The 20,362-nt window shown below is 34.2% G+C and overlaps 1 protein-coding gene across 1 annotated transcript; it reads right to left on the minus strand.

The window, feature by feature from the left end:
- Positions 1–527: 527 nt before the first annotated feature.
- LOC134857163 (chymotrypsinogen A-like) lies at positions 528–19,680 on the minus strand. Its single transcript, XM_063873539.1, has 4 exons — positions 19,364–19,680; positions 9,530–9,617; positions 1,523–1,709; positions 528–829 (listed from the first exon to the last, which is right to left on the minus strand). Exons 1-4 carry the CDS (start codon positions 19,617–19,619, stop codon positions 551–553), a joined length of 810 nt encoding a protein of 269 aa, XP_063729609.1. The 5' UTR covers positions 19,620–19,680; the 3' UTR covers positions 528–550.
- Positions 19,681–20,362: the final 682 nt, after the last annotated feature.

The following is a 20,362-nucleotide window of genomic DNA, read 5'->3' on the forward strand; positions in this document are numbered from 1 at the left end:
TACGTAAGTAGAATTAGCTACAACAATGTAATATTTTATCACTAGCAAAATGAAAAACACGAGCTTAAGATTAATTTTTTGAATTAAGAGAATCAAAAAGCGAGCAGAAGAAGCCAAAAAAAGTCCGGTATAGAAGTTTAAAATAGGTGCTACTCACGAAATTGGATTTTTTTGGCAGTGGTTTAATAAATTTAAATGCATAAACAGAAAAGTTGATTCGAAAAAAAGTTGACGCTGAAAAAAAGCTCTTGGCTTTTAAATTATCGCAAGTACAAGGTTCAAACTTTCAACACTCTCTTTTTCTTCACCCCCTCCCCACCCCACCTGCATTTTTTTTACTGACTATTTTTTGTTCAGATTGTCCGATTGTTACAAAAATTGGCATGCAAACATGTTTGGTCTTTATACTCAGCCTTGTAAACCATTCGTTTCACTATAGATGCTATTGTGAGCTATGGTGAGGAAATATAAAAAGAGCCAAATTTTTATATTAGTTATATTCTTCTTTTTAATATAATAAACCCGATGAATTAAAAATCTATAGAAAAAATTAATTAGCTCGAATTGTGTTTTTGATCCAGTCTCTCAATGGTAATATCTTAGTAAAAACATTAACGCGTGAACATAAGTGACCCATTCCGACGTTCGATCCAGTCCAGTGACTGGCTACCCCGAATAGACATTGGGGTTTGGTTTGACCACAACTCATCACATAGAGGGGGCTTCCCTGGTCATACACACAGATGCTGCTGCCAGACAAGAACGAAATGAGACACAACTGGTTCTCGGGACATCCGGCGGAGTTGCTTCCATGATCGTAAAGCACCTCCTAAACATAAATGCGGCTCACCATTTCAGCCCTTGCACTTTTGGCCCCTCTTTAATTTAAGTGCAGGTTGAACCCCCCCCCCTCTCCTAACCCCTCTGCTTCGCATTTTATACACAAATTTGTGTGCTAGACTTTAGAGGTGAATAGTGTGTCAACTATTTTAAACAACTTATAACTGATCCGCCGAAGTAGATGATTTTTGCATAGCTTTGAGCTAACTGAGCGATCTAGATATTTCACTTGACTCGTATTCCGACCACTGAATTATTATTCCGACCACTGAAAATGGGAAGAAACTTTGTCTTCGGGCGTTTTTTATTTTTTAGGAGAGAAGATGATTGATTAAGAGGTACGCGTTTATCCGTATGGAAAGACATCATTTATGTGTGAAGTGCTGAAACCTTTTTCCCCAAACATGACTCAAAAAATTTGCGCAAAACAAAAAAAAATCATGATCACCCATTGTTAACATCAGTTTTTTCCTCATAAAACTTTATCAAATCTTTCAGGATTATATCCTTACCATCACCAAGTTATACTAATTTATACTAATTTCGCTAAGTTATACTAATTTCGAGAGGGGAACGCCTTACAAAATTACCATTATTTGGTAAAGTCAACTTCGAAGGCAAGAATAGCGTACACAAAATTTAGAAGCCAAAAGAGAGATTAAGGGTGAGTCGTCAAAGATACCTGCAGTTTAGAAGGTTGATTGATCGTGTAACTAGAATCGGAGCCCATCCCGCATGACCCCAGCACTGCTAGGTCCTCCGGCTCTCTCTTGCACATCGGCAGGAACTTATGTCCGCTTCTAAGTGACCGCATGCTCTTTTTAGTCTTAAGAAGAGCAATGTCATTGTTGTAAGTCAACATGTCGAATCTAAACACTAAATTACTTGGGCGAAAGTTACCCTTCCCAGTTTTACAATGCAGTTGTTTTCTTTTCTTTTTGCCTGGAGCGTTGAAGCTTTTAAGGCGTTGAATACAAAGTTTTCAACGCGTTAAAGTTGACCTCGTTTTCAAAAACAAGAAAAAACGAAGTACCTACATGGCAAGGTAAATACTTATGAAAAAAAAATAAATAAAGTTCAAACGGCGCAAAACGTTCCGACCGCAGTCAATTTGCAAAACAAACCTAATCAATACACAAACTGGAACCGTCATATCTATTTACCCCTTCTGAATTATGATTTTTCAGCGCACACTTAACATTCGGTTTCTTTGATCGTTTATGTTGCAAAAAAAAGTAAAATTTATGGCACGAGGTTATAACAATGCATTAACGGACATTAAAATAATCAATTATGCTGTATCACAAGGATTATTTCTGAGTTTTTTGTTGTTTTTTGCTATCTATAATTGTCTGTACGCATAATAAAAAAAGTTCTGTGTGCTGATGAATGCGCATGGTATACAACAACTAATACTAGAAATCAGCAGCAGGTAAACTTTGATATAGGCAATTTCGAAAACTATTTTTTTGGAGAATAAGGATAAAACAGCCACCATAGAAATTAAAAGGAATAATTTTTTTAGCATTAGATCCCAAAACAACACTTAGGTCTAATATTTGAAGAAAAAACTAAATTTCAAAACACGCACCGATAACATTTTGAAAAAGGAAGCTAAGTCTTGCTCGATTATCTATCATCTCAGATAACATTTTAAAACCTCTGAACTTCTAAAATATACATCAAATATAATCAACCAATATATCAATACAAATCACTAACCTATGGCACAGCTAATATGACGGACTTAAAAGACTGGAAAGCCAGCAATAACTCGTTTGAAAGAATTTTTCAATTGAAAACGGGAGAGTGTGAAACATATTCGAAACAAATAAAAACTATGTCTGGTTCGAGAGTTACATGTATTTGAACTTTTTAAATTCGTGGTTAGAAATGCACGATAATTTTTTGGAAATAAAAAACTTCATAAAAACATTAGGGAACAGGAGATAACAGATAATATCAACACAAGCAAAACAAGAAAAAAATTTCGCAGCCGAAAAAGGCTTGCTACAGAAAAAAATGGAAAATAGGGTTCGTGTTTTTATATAATAGGTTTTTACAATTGATTTTTTAAAAATTTTTTTGAAGCGTTCACAATTATCAAATACATATTTTTCATACAACAAAAGACATCAATATTTATGACTACGATCAAATTTTATTTATATTATGGTAGATTTCCATCCCTTTGTTATAGTTTTTTCGGTCATCTTAGTTAGCGTTTTGCGTTGAATCTCAGTTTTTTTTGTAGCTTTTAAAATTATAAGAAATTTTGCAGTCTTTTTTTAAAGCTGTACATAAGATCTATGTTTTTAAAATAGGCCAAACTTTATTGCTCATGAAGATACCACCCGACAGACTAAGACGTTTTTGGTTTTTTCCTGAGCCAAACCAAATTTTAAAAGTTTTTGGCTTGAAAATAAAATTAATATTCTGACTATAAATAACATGTTCCGAAATATAAATGTCATTGAAAAACCTTCCTTTATTAAGAAAAACGTTTTTTTATAGACATTTTACCGTCCCATTTTTATTTTTTTGCGATTTATGTTTCGACCAACTCGACCAAAAAATGGTATGTTTCGACCGCCTCGAACCACAATCGATATGTTTCGAGACTACTCAAACTGTCTTTGTTTCGATGGTGTTCGTCAGAGGAAGTAGTTTTCGATCACGTTCGACCAAGGGAAAATTTTTAAAAGAGTCCCACCGACGTATGTAAGGATGTATGTATGTATGTATGCATGTATGTATGTATGTATATATGTGTGTATGTATGTATGTATGTATGTATGTATGTATGTATGTATGTATGTATGTATGTATGTATGTATGTATGTATGTATGTATGTATGTATGTATGTATGTATGTATGTATGTATGTATGTATGTATGTATGTATGTATGTATGTATGTATGTATGTATGTATGTATGTATGTATGTATGTATGTATGTATGTATGTATGTATGTATGTATGTATGTATGTATGTATGTATGTATGTATGTATGTATGTATGTATGTATGTATGTATGTATGTATGTATGTATGTATGTATGTATGTATGTATGTATGTATGTAAGTATGTATGTATGTATGTATGTATGTATGTATGTATGCATGCATGCATGTATATATGTATGTATGTGTGTATGTATGTATGTATGTATGTATGTATGTATGTATGTGTGTATGTATGTATGTATGTATGTATGTATGTATGTATGTATGTATGTATGTATGTATGTATGTATGTATGTATGTATGTATGTATGTATGTATGTATGTATGTAAGTATCTATGTATGTACGTATGAATGTATGTATGTATGTATGTATTTATATATGTATGTACGTCTGTATGTATATATGTATGTATGGGCGCTTTCGTTGCATCAGTTCTTGCAAAAAGTTGGCAGAAAGTTTAGAGTTTGCTTTGATCAAGCTGTAGTAGAAACAGCAGCAGGAACAACCGAGATGGTTTGGTTTTGCGAAAACTGCTTCCGCGCAAATAACAATGATGATGAGACCCCAAAGGAGAAAATCTCTCTGACGCATACAAATGACACTATTAGAAAAGTCACAGGTGAACCAATTCTTGTTTTTGATCCCGCTACTTCTCTTCAACCAAATCGATATTTCAGTGTAAAGAAAACTCAAACCGAATTTTGCAAGTCTTGTATTTGAATATAAACGTATCTAAGAAAAAAAAGGGTAGTTTGTTATTAAAATCAAACTAATAACTAGCAAAACTATAAATATTTATAGAAGCTGTGCTCTAACTTAGTACAAGTTTTATGTAAAGCACTGCATATAGAAACTTTCAGATTGCTTTTAGTTATGAGCAACTTAAAGAGGCCATGGAAATTAAAAAGGCGCAATGGCTGATGAATCAGTGTCCTGAAAATTGGCCCAACAAAAGTGGCAGCAGACCTTTTGTACAGAAAATTGATTGAAAGTCAGGGCATGCCCATGGTCAGTGAGAGAAGTTCTTCAACGCCACCACAAAAAAAATGTGACTTTCAATCCTCTCTATATAACTTTCATTTCCCAAACGAAAAACTTACTCCGTGTGTCACTAAAAAGTTTTGCTGAACATTTTTTTTGCCTTAGAGTCAATTCGTGGAAGTGGTACCAAATCTTCTATTTCAAAATCGAAAAAAAAAGACGGTTTCCATTCTCTGCTCCGACGAAAGTGCAGTTTCTTATAAGATTTATTGCGATGATAAGTTGACAAGTCAAAACGTAAAGTGAGTACCTCGACCCGGGGAGGAAGTAGCAACTTGGCATAATATGCAGAAAGCGTAAGAGGAAGTGTTTGTCAATAACCACAAACTGATAACGAACTAAGAGATTTAAAAAAAGTAGCGCATGATATGAAGGAAAAACTTAGAAATACGTAACAATATCTAATGGAAACTGCCTTTTCAGAGAACTCCTGTTAATGTTCTTTTGAAAAGTATTTTTTGTTCAATTGTTAAAGAAATTTTTCAAGGTTGATCTAAAATTAAGGTTTTACATCAGAAAAAATGACAATGCGTCATTTTTTGGCAGACTACAAAAAGTTTCCCCAGAAATTTATGCCTAGTAATTTTCTTAGTTTTGTTTTCGATAACAAAAACATTGCCTACTAAGTGTGAAAACCAAAGCTTGGAAAACCAAATAAAAAATTGGTCTGAGGATTTCTATGAATAGAAAGTAACCGCCGTTAGAATGAAATTGAGAATTGCGATAGCAACTCAGGATTGCCAACATTGCAAAACCTCGATTTAAAAATGATAAAGAAACGAGAAAGACAAAAGTTTGCTTACATTGCATAAACCCCTATAGAACTGATAATGAAAAAAATGAAAAATTAAAAAGTTATCAAAAGCAAACAAATTACTGCGGTGTTAAGATACCTAGAACATATCAAAAACAATACGGCTAGTTTGTCGCCTGATCAAAAAAGTATGCAACGGAGGAAACAGAATAAGAAGTGAAAAAACTGAGATTCACAGCCATGCAAAGTTAGTTTGTTTGTCAAAAAAGTTATGTGAGAGTTGATAATTTTCAAGCTGATCTCATTAAATGTTTTATTTCATTTTTTCCAAAACCAAAATTGAGGCTATACGATTTTTCGAAGCCAATTTGCAATGGATGAAAACATATTAGATATTTGAATTCTGAGGTTGTTCATAGGTTTCTGCAAAATGGCAACAACATGGATCTGACAAAAAAACTTAGATTTTTTTGATGTTTTTCAAATTTCAAATCATGAGTTTCTTCTCAGTAAAACTTGATTACAAAAAGACAAAATTACTAACTGCTTCTATAGTTTTCAATATTTAGGTTAAGGTTTTAAAATTTGGGATAAGTAACGAAGGCAGGAGACTCATTTTCACGCTTCCCGTGGTTTTGCGGGTCATGCACAAAGTGCTTTATGTTGTCTGCATAGTCAGATATCGCCTTTTGCTTTTTGAGTTAGGACTGGGGTGTATAACTCATAGAGTAATTTCGGATAGGGTACACCGTCTGCTCGTCACGCTATCTTATTTTCGGCCGGATAGATTCGTGCAACTTCTTAGTCTAATACCGATCCTAATCTTACTCTTATACTATCTAGTCTCAGGTTGTTTAACTAGTCTCTGCTAGGCTCAATAGATCTAGGGTATACTGGTTTATTGCGGCTGCTGAAGTGCTCGGGAGAGTCCAACTAATTTCTAAGTTAAATTCAAATCTCTCTGGTGCTGAAATTACAAGTAACTTCAGCACTTACAAATAAGTGGGTTGTTAGTTAGATGGATCATGATTGGTTAATATTAAATACTTTACATTGGTAAAACATTTAATTTATCCAATCATAAAATATAGTTTAGATCAGGTTCCACCCATCCGGGTTTTACAGAGTTTTTTAGAACAGTTCTTCTGTAATTCAAGGATGGATGATGGACGTTGGTATTTGGCGAACATCATATTTTTCTTCCGCTTCTTCTTGTGACAACGACTGGGTCTTTGCAACAAAATCAATTCTGATTTCAGAATGGTTGGCTATGTCAGGTTTTTCTGTTCTTCGTGGAGAACTTCTTTTGTGTCTGATCTTAGTTTGGGAATGGCGTGGAGATTGTGCGTGGAGGGGATGCCTGGTTACTCGGATCTGTACGTACACTTGGGTCATCGAGGTGGTCATTGGTCTGGTTCAATGAAGTCCTTTTCTGCGAGGTCAAGTCGTACTCTAAATCCTTTGAGTTGTGATTGTGAGCGGCATATCGATTGTAGTTGGTCATTCTCTCTCGAGTGTAGTGAGGTCGTCTTGTCTTTTGATGTTCGTCCTTGGTGTTGTATTCTGATCTATATATTGCATCATGTGATTTTACATTTTATAAAACTTTTATTAGTTTAATATTTTTTAATAATGATTTTAGTTAGTTGTTTTCACAAAAGCTTTTTGTTTTAGTTCGGTTATTTTGAAGAGTTACTCACCCTTGAGTAGCTCTTATTAAAAATAAAGGTGTGGTCACAAAGCGTGGATGTAGCGCGGTGGGTTAGGCCGGCTATAGAGCATGCTCAGGACGTCCTTCCTGGTGGGTTAGGCCAGGTGTGGGAGTATGATTTCATGCGGTTTTTGTGAGGGGTCCTGTTATGTGACAACGTTTTATGTTGGGTTTGTTGTGGTTTTACTTGTGTCTTGTTGGTTATGTACTTTTTCCAAAAAGCAAATTGTTTGTGGTATGGGTTTGTCTTTCGACTTTTTTGTGTTTTATTATCTCTTTCTAAGACTTTGTAATAGTCTTCAAAAGAATAAATTATCCAGTTTTAAACTGGGTTAATCCGGTTTGGGTACCGTTGGTTTCCTTTTCTTAGTCATGCTGTTATTCTATGATTTGTGGTATTTAGTAAGCTGCGTTGGTTAGTTTTGTTTAGTATATGATTCCTTTCCAACCGGGTTAAAGGAAAGTTTGAAACATGTTATTATATGTTAGAGTTGTTGAGTGTGAAAACTTGAAACTGAAATTCATTATTTTAAACAATTCTTCGTGGGCGAGCTGTGCGAGTGTGGATAGAATTTCTGTGCGAATGAATGAAAATATCAAAAGGTTAGTACTGCAATTGCATTTTATTAATTTACTGCATAGAATTTGGAAATTTACAGCTAGTTATGGGGGAATTTTAAGATACAAATTTTCATTATAATTAGATTTACTGCTTTTTGGGGGAAAATTTTATAAATTAATTTACTAATTAATAAGTGGGTTTTTAGTTAGATGGATCATGATTGGTTAATATTAAATACTTTACATTGGTAAAACATTTAATTTATCCAATCATAAAATATAGTTTAGATCAGGTTCCATTTTCTATAACTTTTTTGAGCGCTAATCTGGAAACATATAGTGGCATGCATTTCTCTGCTTGCCCGTTTTAATTTCATTTGAGATACTGCTGAACGTCCAATAAACCAAACAGAACTCAGAAATAAATAGAAATACCATTCTTGTTTCTTGATTTTTTTTCTTCAAAAAACAGCGAGCGCGAAGGAAAAGAATTATTTTCGTCTATTTTTTGTTGCTTTATTTGGTTCCTGGTTCTTTTGTTTGTTTATTTTTTTCAAAAGTTTTGTTTTATCAGATTAAAAGAAACAAGTTCATGAATTTGCTCCGCTATTTTGGTGTATCATATAAAAAAACTAAGGTCAAGTTATAATTTGATTTTTTGAAATGAAAGAAATTGTCTTGTGATTGCTTTTGTGCCATACTTCATGACTATTTAGGCTAAAAGTTATACTTTTGTCAACTAGGTTTTAAAAACGTTCGGCAAATTTCTGTTTAACGGCTAGATCAGTTTTTCTACAAAACTGAACGATAAAAGAAAAAAACCCTCAAAATTTGGTTAAAAAAACAAAAGTTCATATTTTATACTACAAAACCCGAATAACCAAACAAGGCAAAAGCTATCAAAGCTACAGACAGGAAAACAAAAAATCTAACAAAAATCTTTTAGAAGCCGAAAAATTGTTGAAACAACATTTCAATTTAGTTAACAATACCAAGTAACAAAAAATTTATTGTACATAAAACATTTTTCTGTGTGATCGTCGATTTGTGTAACATTTTCGTTGAGTCCCCCTCTTACTAGAAGTATGGCCATTTATTGTAAGTTAATATAAGTTACACAAATTTAATTGTTGAGTGTGGAGAAAACCAACTAAAATATCAGCATGTCAAAAAAGAGCAGAGTTAACAAACCAGTCGAAAGTTACGTCATTTCAGTATAAGTTTGCAAAAATTTCGTTAACCTGCTCTTGGCTCCCGAATGAAGTTAAGATTGGCTTGTTACGAAGCTTAGAGCTATCAGAAAAATGAAAAAAAAACTGAATAATGTGTTTGACTTATTCGTGATGATTTTTAAACTGAGATCCTCTCGCTTCCTCAAAAAAATGTTTTTCAATTTTTTCTAATATTTGAAATGCGCAAAACAATTGACATCTGCACCAAACCAATCCAGTTTTTCTACAAATTATGCGACAGATAATCTGCGTAAATTTTTTTTTTATGAAAACGTTTACAACAATTTTAAGAAAACGTTCAGGATTGGTTGACCGAAATTGGATGTGTTCAAAAAAAATTTCAAATGACAGTGCTTTCAAAAATAGTCCAAATAATGACCGTTTTTATTAAGAATAACTGTCATTAAAAATAAATGCTTACCCGTCTGCGTAAATAACCTTCTTTACTTCATAGAATTGCTTAGCAGATTGTTTGGTGAAGTCTCCGGCCTGAATATGTGTTGTGTCAGCTGAAACACGAAAGAAATAATTTTGATCCTTTTTAGGTTTTGGCCCAAAAATGCGTCTTTGGTGCTCACTTATCCGGCACTAGAGAAAACTTTAGCGAAGTATTATGCTTCGGCGGCCGGATATGAATTCTGTAAAATAGCGACAATGATAGACCCTTGGCAAGGAAGTAGTTTTCTTGAGGACAGCAAGTCTTACTGAACCACTCTTAAAATCACTTCTGCTTGTGGTGCAAAACTTCTGCCTAACACTAAGTCTTACCAACCCAACCCTAAAATCACTTCTGCCTGTGATGCAGAACTTGTGGCTAAAAGCAAGTCTTACTACCCCAACCTAAAATCACTTCTGCCTGTGATGCAGAACTTGTGGCTAAAAGCAAGTCTTACTACCCCAACCTAAAATCACTTCTGCCTGTGATGCAGAACTTGTGGCTAAAAGCAAGTCTTACTACCCCTCACCTAAATTCACATCTGCTTGTGGTGCAAAACTTGTGGCTAAAAGCAAGTTCTATTACCTCAATCATAAATTCACTTCTGCTTGTGGTGCAAAACTTGTGGCTAACACAAAGTCTTACTATCTGAACCCTACAGTCACTTCTGCTTGTGATGCAGAACTTGTGGCTAAAAGCAAGTCTTACTACCCCAACCTAAAATCACTTCTGCCTGTGATGCAGAATTTGTGGCTAAAAGCAAGTCTTACTGCCCCTCACCTAAATTCACATCTGCTTGTGGTGCAAAACTTGTGGCTAAAAGCAAGTTCTATTACCTCAATCATAAATTCACTTCTGCTTGTGGTGCAAAACTTGTGGCTAACACAAAGTCTTAATATCTGAACCCTACAGTCATTTCTGCTTGTGACGCAGAACTTGTGGCTAAAAACAAGTCTTACTACCCCAACCCTAAAATCACTTCTGCCTGTGATGCAGAATTTGTGGCTAAAAGCAAGTCTTACTAATCCAACCCTAAAATCACTTTTGCCTGTGATGCAGAACTTGTGGTTAAAAGCAAATCTTAAAACCCCACCTAAATTCACACCTGCTTGTGGTGCAAAACTTGTGGCTAACACAAAGTCTTACTATCTGAACCCTACAGTCACTTCTGGTTGTGATGCAGAAATTATGGCTAAAAACAAGTCTTACTACCCCAACCCTAAAATCACTTCTGCTTGTGATGCAGAACTTGTGGCTAAAAGCAAGTCCTACTACCCCAACCCTAAAATCACTTCTGCCTGTGATGCAGAACTTGTGGTTAAAAGCAAATCTTATAACCCCTCACCTAAATTCACACCTGCTTGTGGTCCAAAACTTGTGGCTAAAAGCAAGTTTTTTTACCTCAATCATAAATTCACTTCTGCTTGTGGTGCAAAACTTGTGGCTAACACAAAGTCTTACTATCTGAACCCTACAGTCACTTCTGATTGTGATGCAGAAATTGTGGCTAAAAACAAGTCTTACTACCCCAATCCTAAAATCACTTCTGCCTGTGATGCAGAACTTGTGGTTAAAAGCAAATCTTATAACCCCTCACCTAAATTCACACCTGCTTGTGGTCCAAAACTTGTGGCTAAAAGCAAGTTCTATTACCTCAATCATAAATTCATTTCTGCTTGTTGTGCAAAACTTGTTGCTAAAAGCAAGCCTTACAAACCCACTCCTTATTTCAATTCCTCTTGTGGTGCAAAATAAATATTGAAAACTAAGTATCGAAAAACCAAAAATTAACTAGAGGTTCAAGAACGAAGTCAGAATAATTCAAACTGGGAATCACATTAGAATAGAACCCAAACCCAACTAATTTGATTAATTGAAGCGCAAAAAGGATGCAAAAGTTTTCAAATTGACAGTACCATTTCAGTCAAAAGCAAAGACGACAAGTTATTAAATTAGTAAAAGCCATCAATAACAAAATTGTGAGAAACCATACCTCGCTAAAAACAATTTACCTCGTGGGTCAAGTTAACAAGTCACACGTCTGATGAGAATGACACAGCACAATCAAACTAAGTTTTTTGAGAGCAGAGACCGGCAATGTTAAAATAATTCGATAGAAATTCTGCAAAAAACATGGCTCACCAAAATACTCCTTCCTGAAAAACCTAAGAAGACCTTATTTTGGGGAAAAATCTAGTACCAGAGACAATTTTTTCAGAAAATGAAACAAAACACCGTTTTGAGCCTTATGGGTAGGCCGAAAATTGGTGTCATTTGATGACGTCAAAATTGTGTTTTTGAGAGGTTAGATGTCAGTTATCGAGATTGTGGAATGAAAGCATTTTGAACTTGACTGTCATCAGGGGCGGATTTAGAGGGGTCCCCCCTTTGATACTTTTTCAGAAATCCATTTTTGGCCGACCGACCCTAAAATTTTTCTAAAGGCGCCTTAGGCGCCAATATATACTCACTTTGAGGGGGAGCGCGCGCCAAAAAAACGCTATTTTTTTGTCAAAATTTTTCAAAAAGTGCCCAAAAACGGCTTTTTTGACTGTTTTTTCAAAAATATGCCTGCGGCGCAGAAAACTTTGCCAAAATAGGGGCAAAACAGTGCTTTGGGAGAGTTCGAAAAATCAATTTGGTGGACCTAAAAAAAAAGGTCGTCAAAATTTTGGAAAATTTTTTGAAAATCCGCCCCCCCCCCCTCGAGAAAATCCTAGATCCGCCCCTGACTGTCATCAAAAAAATAACAGTCATCTGTTCATGAAAGCATTTTGATTTTGACTGTTATCAAAAAATAATGAGAAAACTAAAACTCGAGATAAAAATGATCTTGATAATCCTAATCAAAGCACAAATCAAAACAAGATCGATGATAATAATCATAACAAAGATCGCTGTGCAAGTAGCGCAGAATCTTCCCACCGTATTCTTAAAAAGCCATAAAAAAGTTCAAATAGTGTTCTGTTTCTGCGTAGTGTGATGAAAGGATCTGAAAAAAAAACACTGAAATTTAGCTCAGGCGCGGATCTAGGAATTTCTCGAAGGGGGGGGGGTAGATTTTCAAAAAAAATTGAAAATTTTGTCGACCTTTTTTTTAGGTCGACCAAATTGATTTTCTGAGCTCTCCCAACCACTATAAAGACCCTGTTTTGGCCAAAATTTCTGCGGCGCAGGCAAAACTTTGAAAAACAGGCCAAAAATACCGTTGTTAGGCACTTTTTGGAAAACTTCGACCAAAAAATCGCGTTTTTTCGCCGCTCGCTCCCCCCTCAAAATTAGCGTAGATTGGCGTCAAAGGCGTCTTTAGGAAAATTTTAAGGCCAGGAAAATGGATATCTCAAAACAGTACAAAGGGGGGACCCTTTAGGTCGGCAGGAGGTCGAATCCCTATGGAATTAGCTACTGATTTAGCTATATTTGACTGACAGTAAAATAAGCAAATCAGGTAAAAGTTTTTTTTGTCAAAAATTGACTAGTAAAAAAACAACAGTCATAAAAAATTCAATTTTTTTTCCAATTTTTTTTGTAGAATGTGTTTTGCATTTTAAAATTTTTTCATTCCAAAATGGCGCTAAACTCTTATTTATTTTTGACGTTTTATCTTTCAATAAAATGCCTGCTCAAAATAAGACTAAAACTCAAAAGTTTCACACTGAATTTTCTCGACAATGGGACACCTTAACGAAAACTTTTACAATACGATTGGGTCAGTCTTTAATGTTATTTATCACTCGACCCATTCCGATGATTTTTATGGTGCCCCCCATTTTATTTGCTTAATATTTGCAAAATGATTTTGATATCAAATCGAGCTGCTGGTGTTGAGCAAAAAAATATGTGTAACTTTTAACTGTTTTTAGGGTTCCTTTACTACGGTTGATTTATTTTCGCTGTTTTTTGAAAAACATTCATTAGAAGATACACTCCCATAACTAAAGACTTCATTCAAGTGCTTTAAGTGTGTTAGCAGAATTTGACTTGACTTAGAACTGGATGGATAATGCCATTTTTGAAATTACCGCGAACAGCTCAGATCTGTTCAGTTCGAGATATTAAATCAAGATGCATCACCACCGACTACTGATTGAGAACCAACAAACCAAGCCAAACCAGAAAAAGTGGATCCAAACGAGCCAGCGATAGTTAACAACCAAAAATTACGGCTAAAAAAAAACGAGACTCAATGGGAAAAAAGCGTGTAACAGAGGTAATCATGCCGTACCCATTGTAAACATCCACACAGTGATGCTAGTTATCTGCAATTTTATCCTATTGTATGACTGCATCCGGTTTGGAGGAAAACTATTTTACTGACAAAAAAACTGCCTTCAACTTTCAATTGCCTGGGTGAAACCTATTAACGTTCAGAAGATCGACTTCCAGCTATCTCAACGAGGAGAGAAGACGACCATATACCCCGGGTCGAGGCCGTGGTTTTATATTCAGGCTTTATAAGTCTGAATCGATCCGCCTTGGTACATGATGTAAATCCTGAACATAAGTCTGAAGATAAGTACCAAAAAATTGCAATCAAAATGAAACTAAACTGATTGATCTACTTTAGTCTTGACGCAGTTTATATCATTAAGGAAAAATTAAAGCAATTTTGAGCTTGTGGAAAAATACTTGGAGAAAATCAAATTCAAACAATTCTGCAATCAAATGGGTTGGAGAAAATTGTGAATATCATTTTGACTCACTTTGAATAGCCGTGTCAAAAACTTGAGGTTACAAAAATCATCCGTGCAGTTTTTTGAATTTGCGAGGCTTTAAGAGCTTTACAATTAATTGTTTGATCAAGATTCGACTTATGATCATTTTTGGTTGAATTTCACTTTTTTCACAAACATTTTTCATAAGTAAACAAAAGCTAGATAAATGTGATAAAATGTATTTTTGAAAAACTTAAGATCTTTTGAAACAATTTGAATTGTTTGCATCAGCTCAAAAGTAGAAACTTTTTTTTTGTGATCACAATTTCCTTTGATTGTCTGAAAATTTTTTTTGCATAATCATAAATGTCTGTTTTTTTCTTTCTAGTCGTGTATTCATGCAGTTTTGAGTGTTCGGAGTACGGGAACAGTTTTAGGATTTATGCATGAAGGTTGGGAGTATCTATTTATCAAAACTATGGTCACTCTGCCGAGACAAATCAGGCCAACTGTTTTTTTTATCTAATACACAAGACATTACGAGGCCAAACTGTGAATTCTGTGCATTGTAAACGGATTTCGCAACACGCCAAAATTTAAATTTGTCGCGGAACCCGCAACATTGCTAGTTTTTCTTGATCTTCTGTGCTGTTTTGGATTCCACAAATAAATTTTTAAAACATTGTACAGCTCAAAGTCGCTCCAAAAATAGGAAAAAATTGCGGAATCCAGAACACATAATAAGACATGTGCATAGTTACATTGAGCTGTTGGGGAATCTGCAAACTGTAAGTGGAATCCGCAAATTGTAAATGGAAACCGCCAATTGTAAGTGGAATCCGCATTTTGTTTGCAGATTCCACTTATATTTGCGGATTCCACTTACATTTTGCGGATTCCACTAACATTTTGCGAAAGTCTCCTGCAGTTGGGGAATTCAAAACAACTAGCTATATTTGCTTGTTGCGGAACCCGCCACAAAACAAATGGGCCGATAAAATTTACGTTACAGCTATTTGTACGCAGAATCCACGAAACTTTTGAAAGTGGAATCCACTTACTTTTTGAAACATGTTTAAAGGTTTGTCTCTGGAATCCAGGAACATACTGACACAAAATTGTGCGCCTATCCAGTGCACAGTTTGGCCTCGCAATGGAAAAAAGGCATAAAAAACTTAATTTGCCAAAGAAAAAAATAGACAGGCGAGGAAGTTGTTCAAGTTTGAGCGGGTGAAGCATGGAGTAGAGCTCACAGGAAGCTAGCTTGATGGACGCGCCGCCTCAAAATTGTTTTTTAAATGATATTTACTTCATACAAACTGTGGTGAATTTAGTTTTAAGCGAAGGCTCTACAGCTCTGAAAGAGTTCTAGTTAGTTGTTTGAAACTTGCCACATCTAAATTAACTTAGAGCAACCAGTGTTGTAAGGATATGAGACCGAAAAAACCAAGCCAATTTTTTCAAAAAAAAAGATCCTGAAGCACTGATAATCCACGACTCGTTGAAGAATAAAACTCAGTTTTTGATGTAAATTTTTTTAATTTTTTTTTGTCTCATCTTTTTTCTAAAAATAAAGAGAATTTTGAACTACAAAAATTTCATCTATTTTTTGATTGATACAATATTTGGTTTTCAAAATTGGCCAACAGAGTTTTTTTTACAATTAAACTCAAAGTCCGACTGTGGCTTTTTGTGCGTGTTGTTTTTGCATTTTGTCTTTCGCAGTGTCAAAAAATCGGGGTTAAGCCCATTGGACTGATTTACTTTTTCTTGGAGCAGTAAAACTCACAGAGTCAATTTACGGCATTAAGCAAAAATTAAAGTACTTTTGAGCATGCGGAGCAATCCCATGAGAAAGTAGTTGGAGCAAATAAAAGGAATTTGCAATCAAAGAGCTTAAAAGAATTTTGATTGCCGGTACCTTGTTATGAAATATTGTCCCAAATAATGACATTTCACTCTTCTCATCATCATCGCAAGGTCAAAAAATATTTTGAGAGCAAAAAATATCAATCATGCATGTTTTTTTAAACTTTTTAAGAGCTTTAAATTCAGTTTTTATTTCAAAAAATATGACTTATTATCTTTTTTCTGGCGTTGACTGCACGTTTCAAAAAATTTTCGTTAAAAGTTACAAAAGACGTAAAAAAATTTGGAAAATAAACATCTTTAATTAGCTTGAGTCAGACAGTTTAATTAAAGCGTCTTTTAATTGTTTTCAGCAGCTCGCTGCAAGCTTAAAAATGACCTCAAAATTTTTTTCTGAAAAAAAAAGTTCTGAACGAAAAAATTTGTTCTTTCTTTTCAATTGTTTTTATTCTTAATTTCTCCAGTTTTTAGCGAAATTTGAAAACTTACATACGAAATTGAAAACTTACATACTCATTGATTTAGATTTCAAGTGCATCGTTTAATGGAAGTTTTTATGATTCAACTAATCGTAAAAATCATGTCTCAGGTAATTTACGGAGAAAACAAATTTTCATAAAAAAGACATTTAATCATTGAGTATTCCTATTTTAGAAAAAAAATTGTGTCGTAAGAAGAAAACTTTGTGTGGTTTTCTTCTATGTTTTAAATATATTAAGAAAGGAAGTAAAAAGCGACATGGATGATAAATCTGAGTTTTTGTTATCTGCGTTCAGCTTAATTTGCATCCTACAACTAATTGATGTCAGTAGTAATGCAAATTTCCTGAGAGTACCGGAAATAATGGAGAACGCAGAAGGTAATGAAAGATGACTTGAGCCTGCTCCAAAATTTTGGGTACCCTCTGGGTCTCAACTGAATGTTTTTCTGGTTTTGATTTCTTGTCATTTGTTAGTTTTGGATGCGCTAAGGGCATCGCATTAAATTTTGATCGTTTTCAATTGCGCCTTGTAAGCAAAAATGGTATAATATGACTGTAGAACTTGGATTTTAGCTGCAATTTTTGTGTAGTTAAGTGCTACCGAGCGTGTTTTGATCAATTAGACGCCAATAGTAGACTTTTTTGTGTGGTTTCAACCGTCTTCGCTTAAACCGGTTCTATTCGTGCGCTCATAAAAGTCATTTTTAGGAACTTTTATCGTCTTAGATTGGAGTTTGACCACAGCGTAGGTAATTTTTCACCACTCAGTGTCGGATAAAATTAGCAGTAATAACCAAGTTTTATGTCGAAGCTAGCCCCATCCCCCAATAGAAAGTAAGCAGCCCATACTTCATTGTAAAATTTTTCATAAATCAGATGAAATTTTTTTGCGCCTTTTTGACAAAAAATCAACAGGTTTTTTTGTCAAAAAGAAAGATTTCCGACACCCAGCCTTCCAGTACTCATTTCCAATACCCAACGTCGGAATGGCTGCTCATCGTCAATCAAAATTCAGCTTTTCAAACAAGCATCAAAATAAGGCAAGTTTTGCACCACTGGCAACTCAATACAAACATTACATGACAGTTTAGGCAACAAAAACTGAGAAAAACAGTCAAAAAAATATTTAGTCTACTAATTTAAGCTTCATAAGACTAGCTTTGATGCTATATCAAGATTCAATTGTCTTCTTTTAAAGAATATTCATGACACAGAAACAAAATAATTCGTATTTAACTATTTTTAAAGCATTTTAATGCTAAAAAAATAGTTAAATACGAATTATTTTGTTTCTTTGTCTGGAACTTTTTTGAAAAAAAAAAGACAATTGAATGTTGATATAGCATCAAAGCTAGTCTTATGAAGCTTAAATTAGTAAACTTATATTATAATTCATAACCGACAATTTGCAGACAGCCTTGATGTCATTAGTAGACAGCCCTGAAGCCAAAAAAGTTGCTTCACAAAAAAATAGTTAATCAAAAACACGCTATCTCGAAATATGTAAATGGTAAATATTTTCTAGCAAATAAACGAAAAAACAAGAAATTAAAAATGAGAAATGAAAGCGGAAATGATAAAAAAAACGGATAGTAGATTCCATTTTTGATTAAACTCTGCATTTAAAATAGTGACACGATCAAACGAAATATGCAACATGCCTTCTGAATGAAAAATTAAGAGAGTCGGAGCAGCTTACGAAGTTCAGTCATTCTTTGAAAAAATTTATTCCTAGAAAAAAGTCTTGAATCGCGGTGCAACAATATTCTTTAATCTTTTATTTAGTAGTAAAATTATCAAAAAGTTTTCAAATCAGAAGTATTTCATCGAACAATTTACACAATTATGGCAAGCAATATCATCATTATTTTCTGGCCATCGAGATGCTTCAAAGTTTTCTATTATGTAGGTTCGATCTTTACCCCATAAATCTTGCCTCTCAAACAAAAAGGAATTATCATTTTTCATTGTACGTAAAAATCTCGAAATCTAAGCAAAACAGTTTTGCTGGGATTTTCTAAAGATACCTTCAGCAAAAAGTATCAGCGAAAATTATAAACAAATTTTTGCTCCGGCTTTACTAACGAAATCAACGATATATTTGTGCTCGGGTGGTTTTTTTTCTTCAGACAAAAACTAGCCATTTTTGACAATTTTTTTATATCATTCAAAAGATATCCATTCTGCTTGTCTTGAGCTTAAAATTGAATAAATAATTCAACTGTGATCATTTTTGGTAAAGTTATGGGGGTTTAAAGATTACCATTTTTTTCAATTTGGAACAATTGACGCGCGATTTATTTCGCGCTATTAACACGTAAGCGGAGATTTAAGCGTCTTAGAAATCGTTCCAAATCGCCTGAAGGAAGCTTATTTGCCATAACTGATTTGTTACTAGGAGCGATGTCTATCACTTGAATAGAACTTTAATCAATACACCTAATCGCTAAAGACCTTTCCAGTTGAACTTTGTAGCCAGAAAAAAAAACATTTTGTTAATTCCAAATTAATGACATTATTCGTAACCTTGAGATTCTTTACATCATTCCAGGTAACTTGTTTGGACCATTCGCTGATTTTCACACGTAAAATGAGGTGTCTGTTGTATGCCCTGCCGAACCAACCGAAAACGCGCGAAATCAACCGAAAGTATAAGCCAGCAGAAACGTTACGTCACATCAATGATTTTTTCATGACTCTCGCAACTTTCACATAATTGTTAAATAACTAGTATGTAATACTTACGTATTTTCAGCTGGTTGATACGTAAGTTCGGTTGATTTTCGGTTGATTTTTATATACCACCAGACTTACTTTGTCTGCCGAAAACACACTGAGCTGCTGTTATGACCCAGTGGCGATCTATCATTGTCCCCCCACAGTAGCTATCAGTAGTGTGCACAATAACAAAGAACATTCTAGATTTACTGTCTATTCCATCCACTATTGCTGACACTAAAGACTGGCTAATGTTTGTTCTGTTTTCACTGCTCACGATGTTTTTTGCATCAATAAACATTGTAGAAACACTCAAAAGTATGAAAAACGAGAAGCCACGACAAGTATACATTTTGGAGAAAATGCTGAAAATATTTCACGCAATACTGATTTGATATTAGATTGGAAATGAACCTTCAAAACACTCTAAATAAATCAAATCAAATACCATGATCCGACAATTATTTGCTCAAATAACAACTAAATTTTATGATTTGATTATAAGGTTAGCCTCAGCCATAATGCATATGCTGATTATATTATCAATTATCTAACACAGCACCATAATAATTTTTGTCGAAAATAAAGCTAGCTTAACTTAATTATTTTAAATCACTACTTAATTCATATGCAAAAAAAAATGCAAAAAAATTAGTGTCAAAATCGTGAAATGCACCTCTCATTTTGAAGGAGGGAAACGGAGCTAGCGTTCATTACCTGCCACTTTTTTCACTTCTTGATTTTAGGCAAAAGTATCACCCAAAGCTGCCATTTCAATTGACCTCTACATACAATTTCTTCATGCCCTAGTTTATTTCAGTTGCTGGCTACTGAATCGAATATTTTCTTTATTTTGTTCCAGTTAAAATTTTTCAGAAAAATGAAACGATCAGCGTAGGTGTTAAAATTTGACGAATAATTTGAAATAATGTTTTTAAATTTATAATATTGTGTCGCTGAGCGTAATTATATTACCAATGTATGCTTTTTCATTCAATTACGCATAGTACCATGAAATTAAAATTTTGAAAACACTTTTTTAATTCTTTTTCATGTTTGAAAACAAACGCTGATTGCTTCGTTTTCCTGAAAATT

Source organism: Symsagittifera roscoffensis, chromosome 1, assembly GCF_963678635.1.
Source record: "Symsagittifera roscoffensis chromosome 1, txSymRosc1.1, whole genome shotgun sequence".
In the NCBI taxonomy this organism is placed as follows: Eukaryota; Metazoa; Xenacoelomorpha; order Acoela; family Convolutidae; genus Symsagittifera; species Symsagittifera roscoffensis.

Coding starts and splice junctions, on each gene's coding strand:
- LOC134857163 (XM_063873539.1), bottom strand. CDS start 19,619: ATGTATACTTGTCGTGGCTTCTCGTTTTTCATACTTTTGAGTGTTTCT. Junction 1,710..9,529: donor AAGGTTATTTACGCAGACGG/GTAAGCATTTAT, acceptor TTTAGTGTTTAG/ATTCGACATGTTGACTTACA. Junction 830..1,522: donor ATCAACCTTCTAAACTGCAG/GTATCTTTGACG, acceptor ATTTATGTTTAG/GAGGTGCTTTACGATCATGG.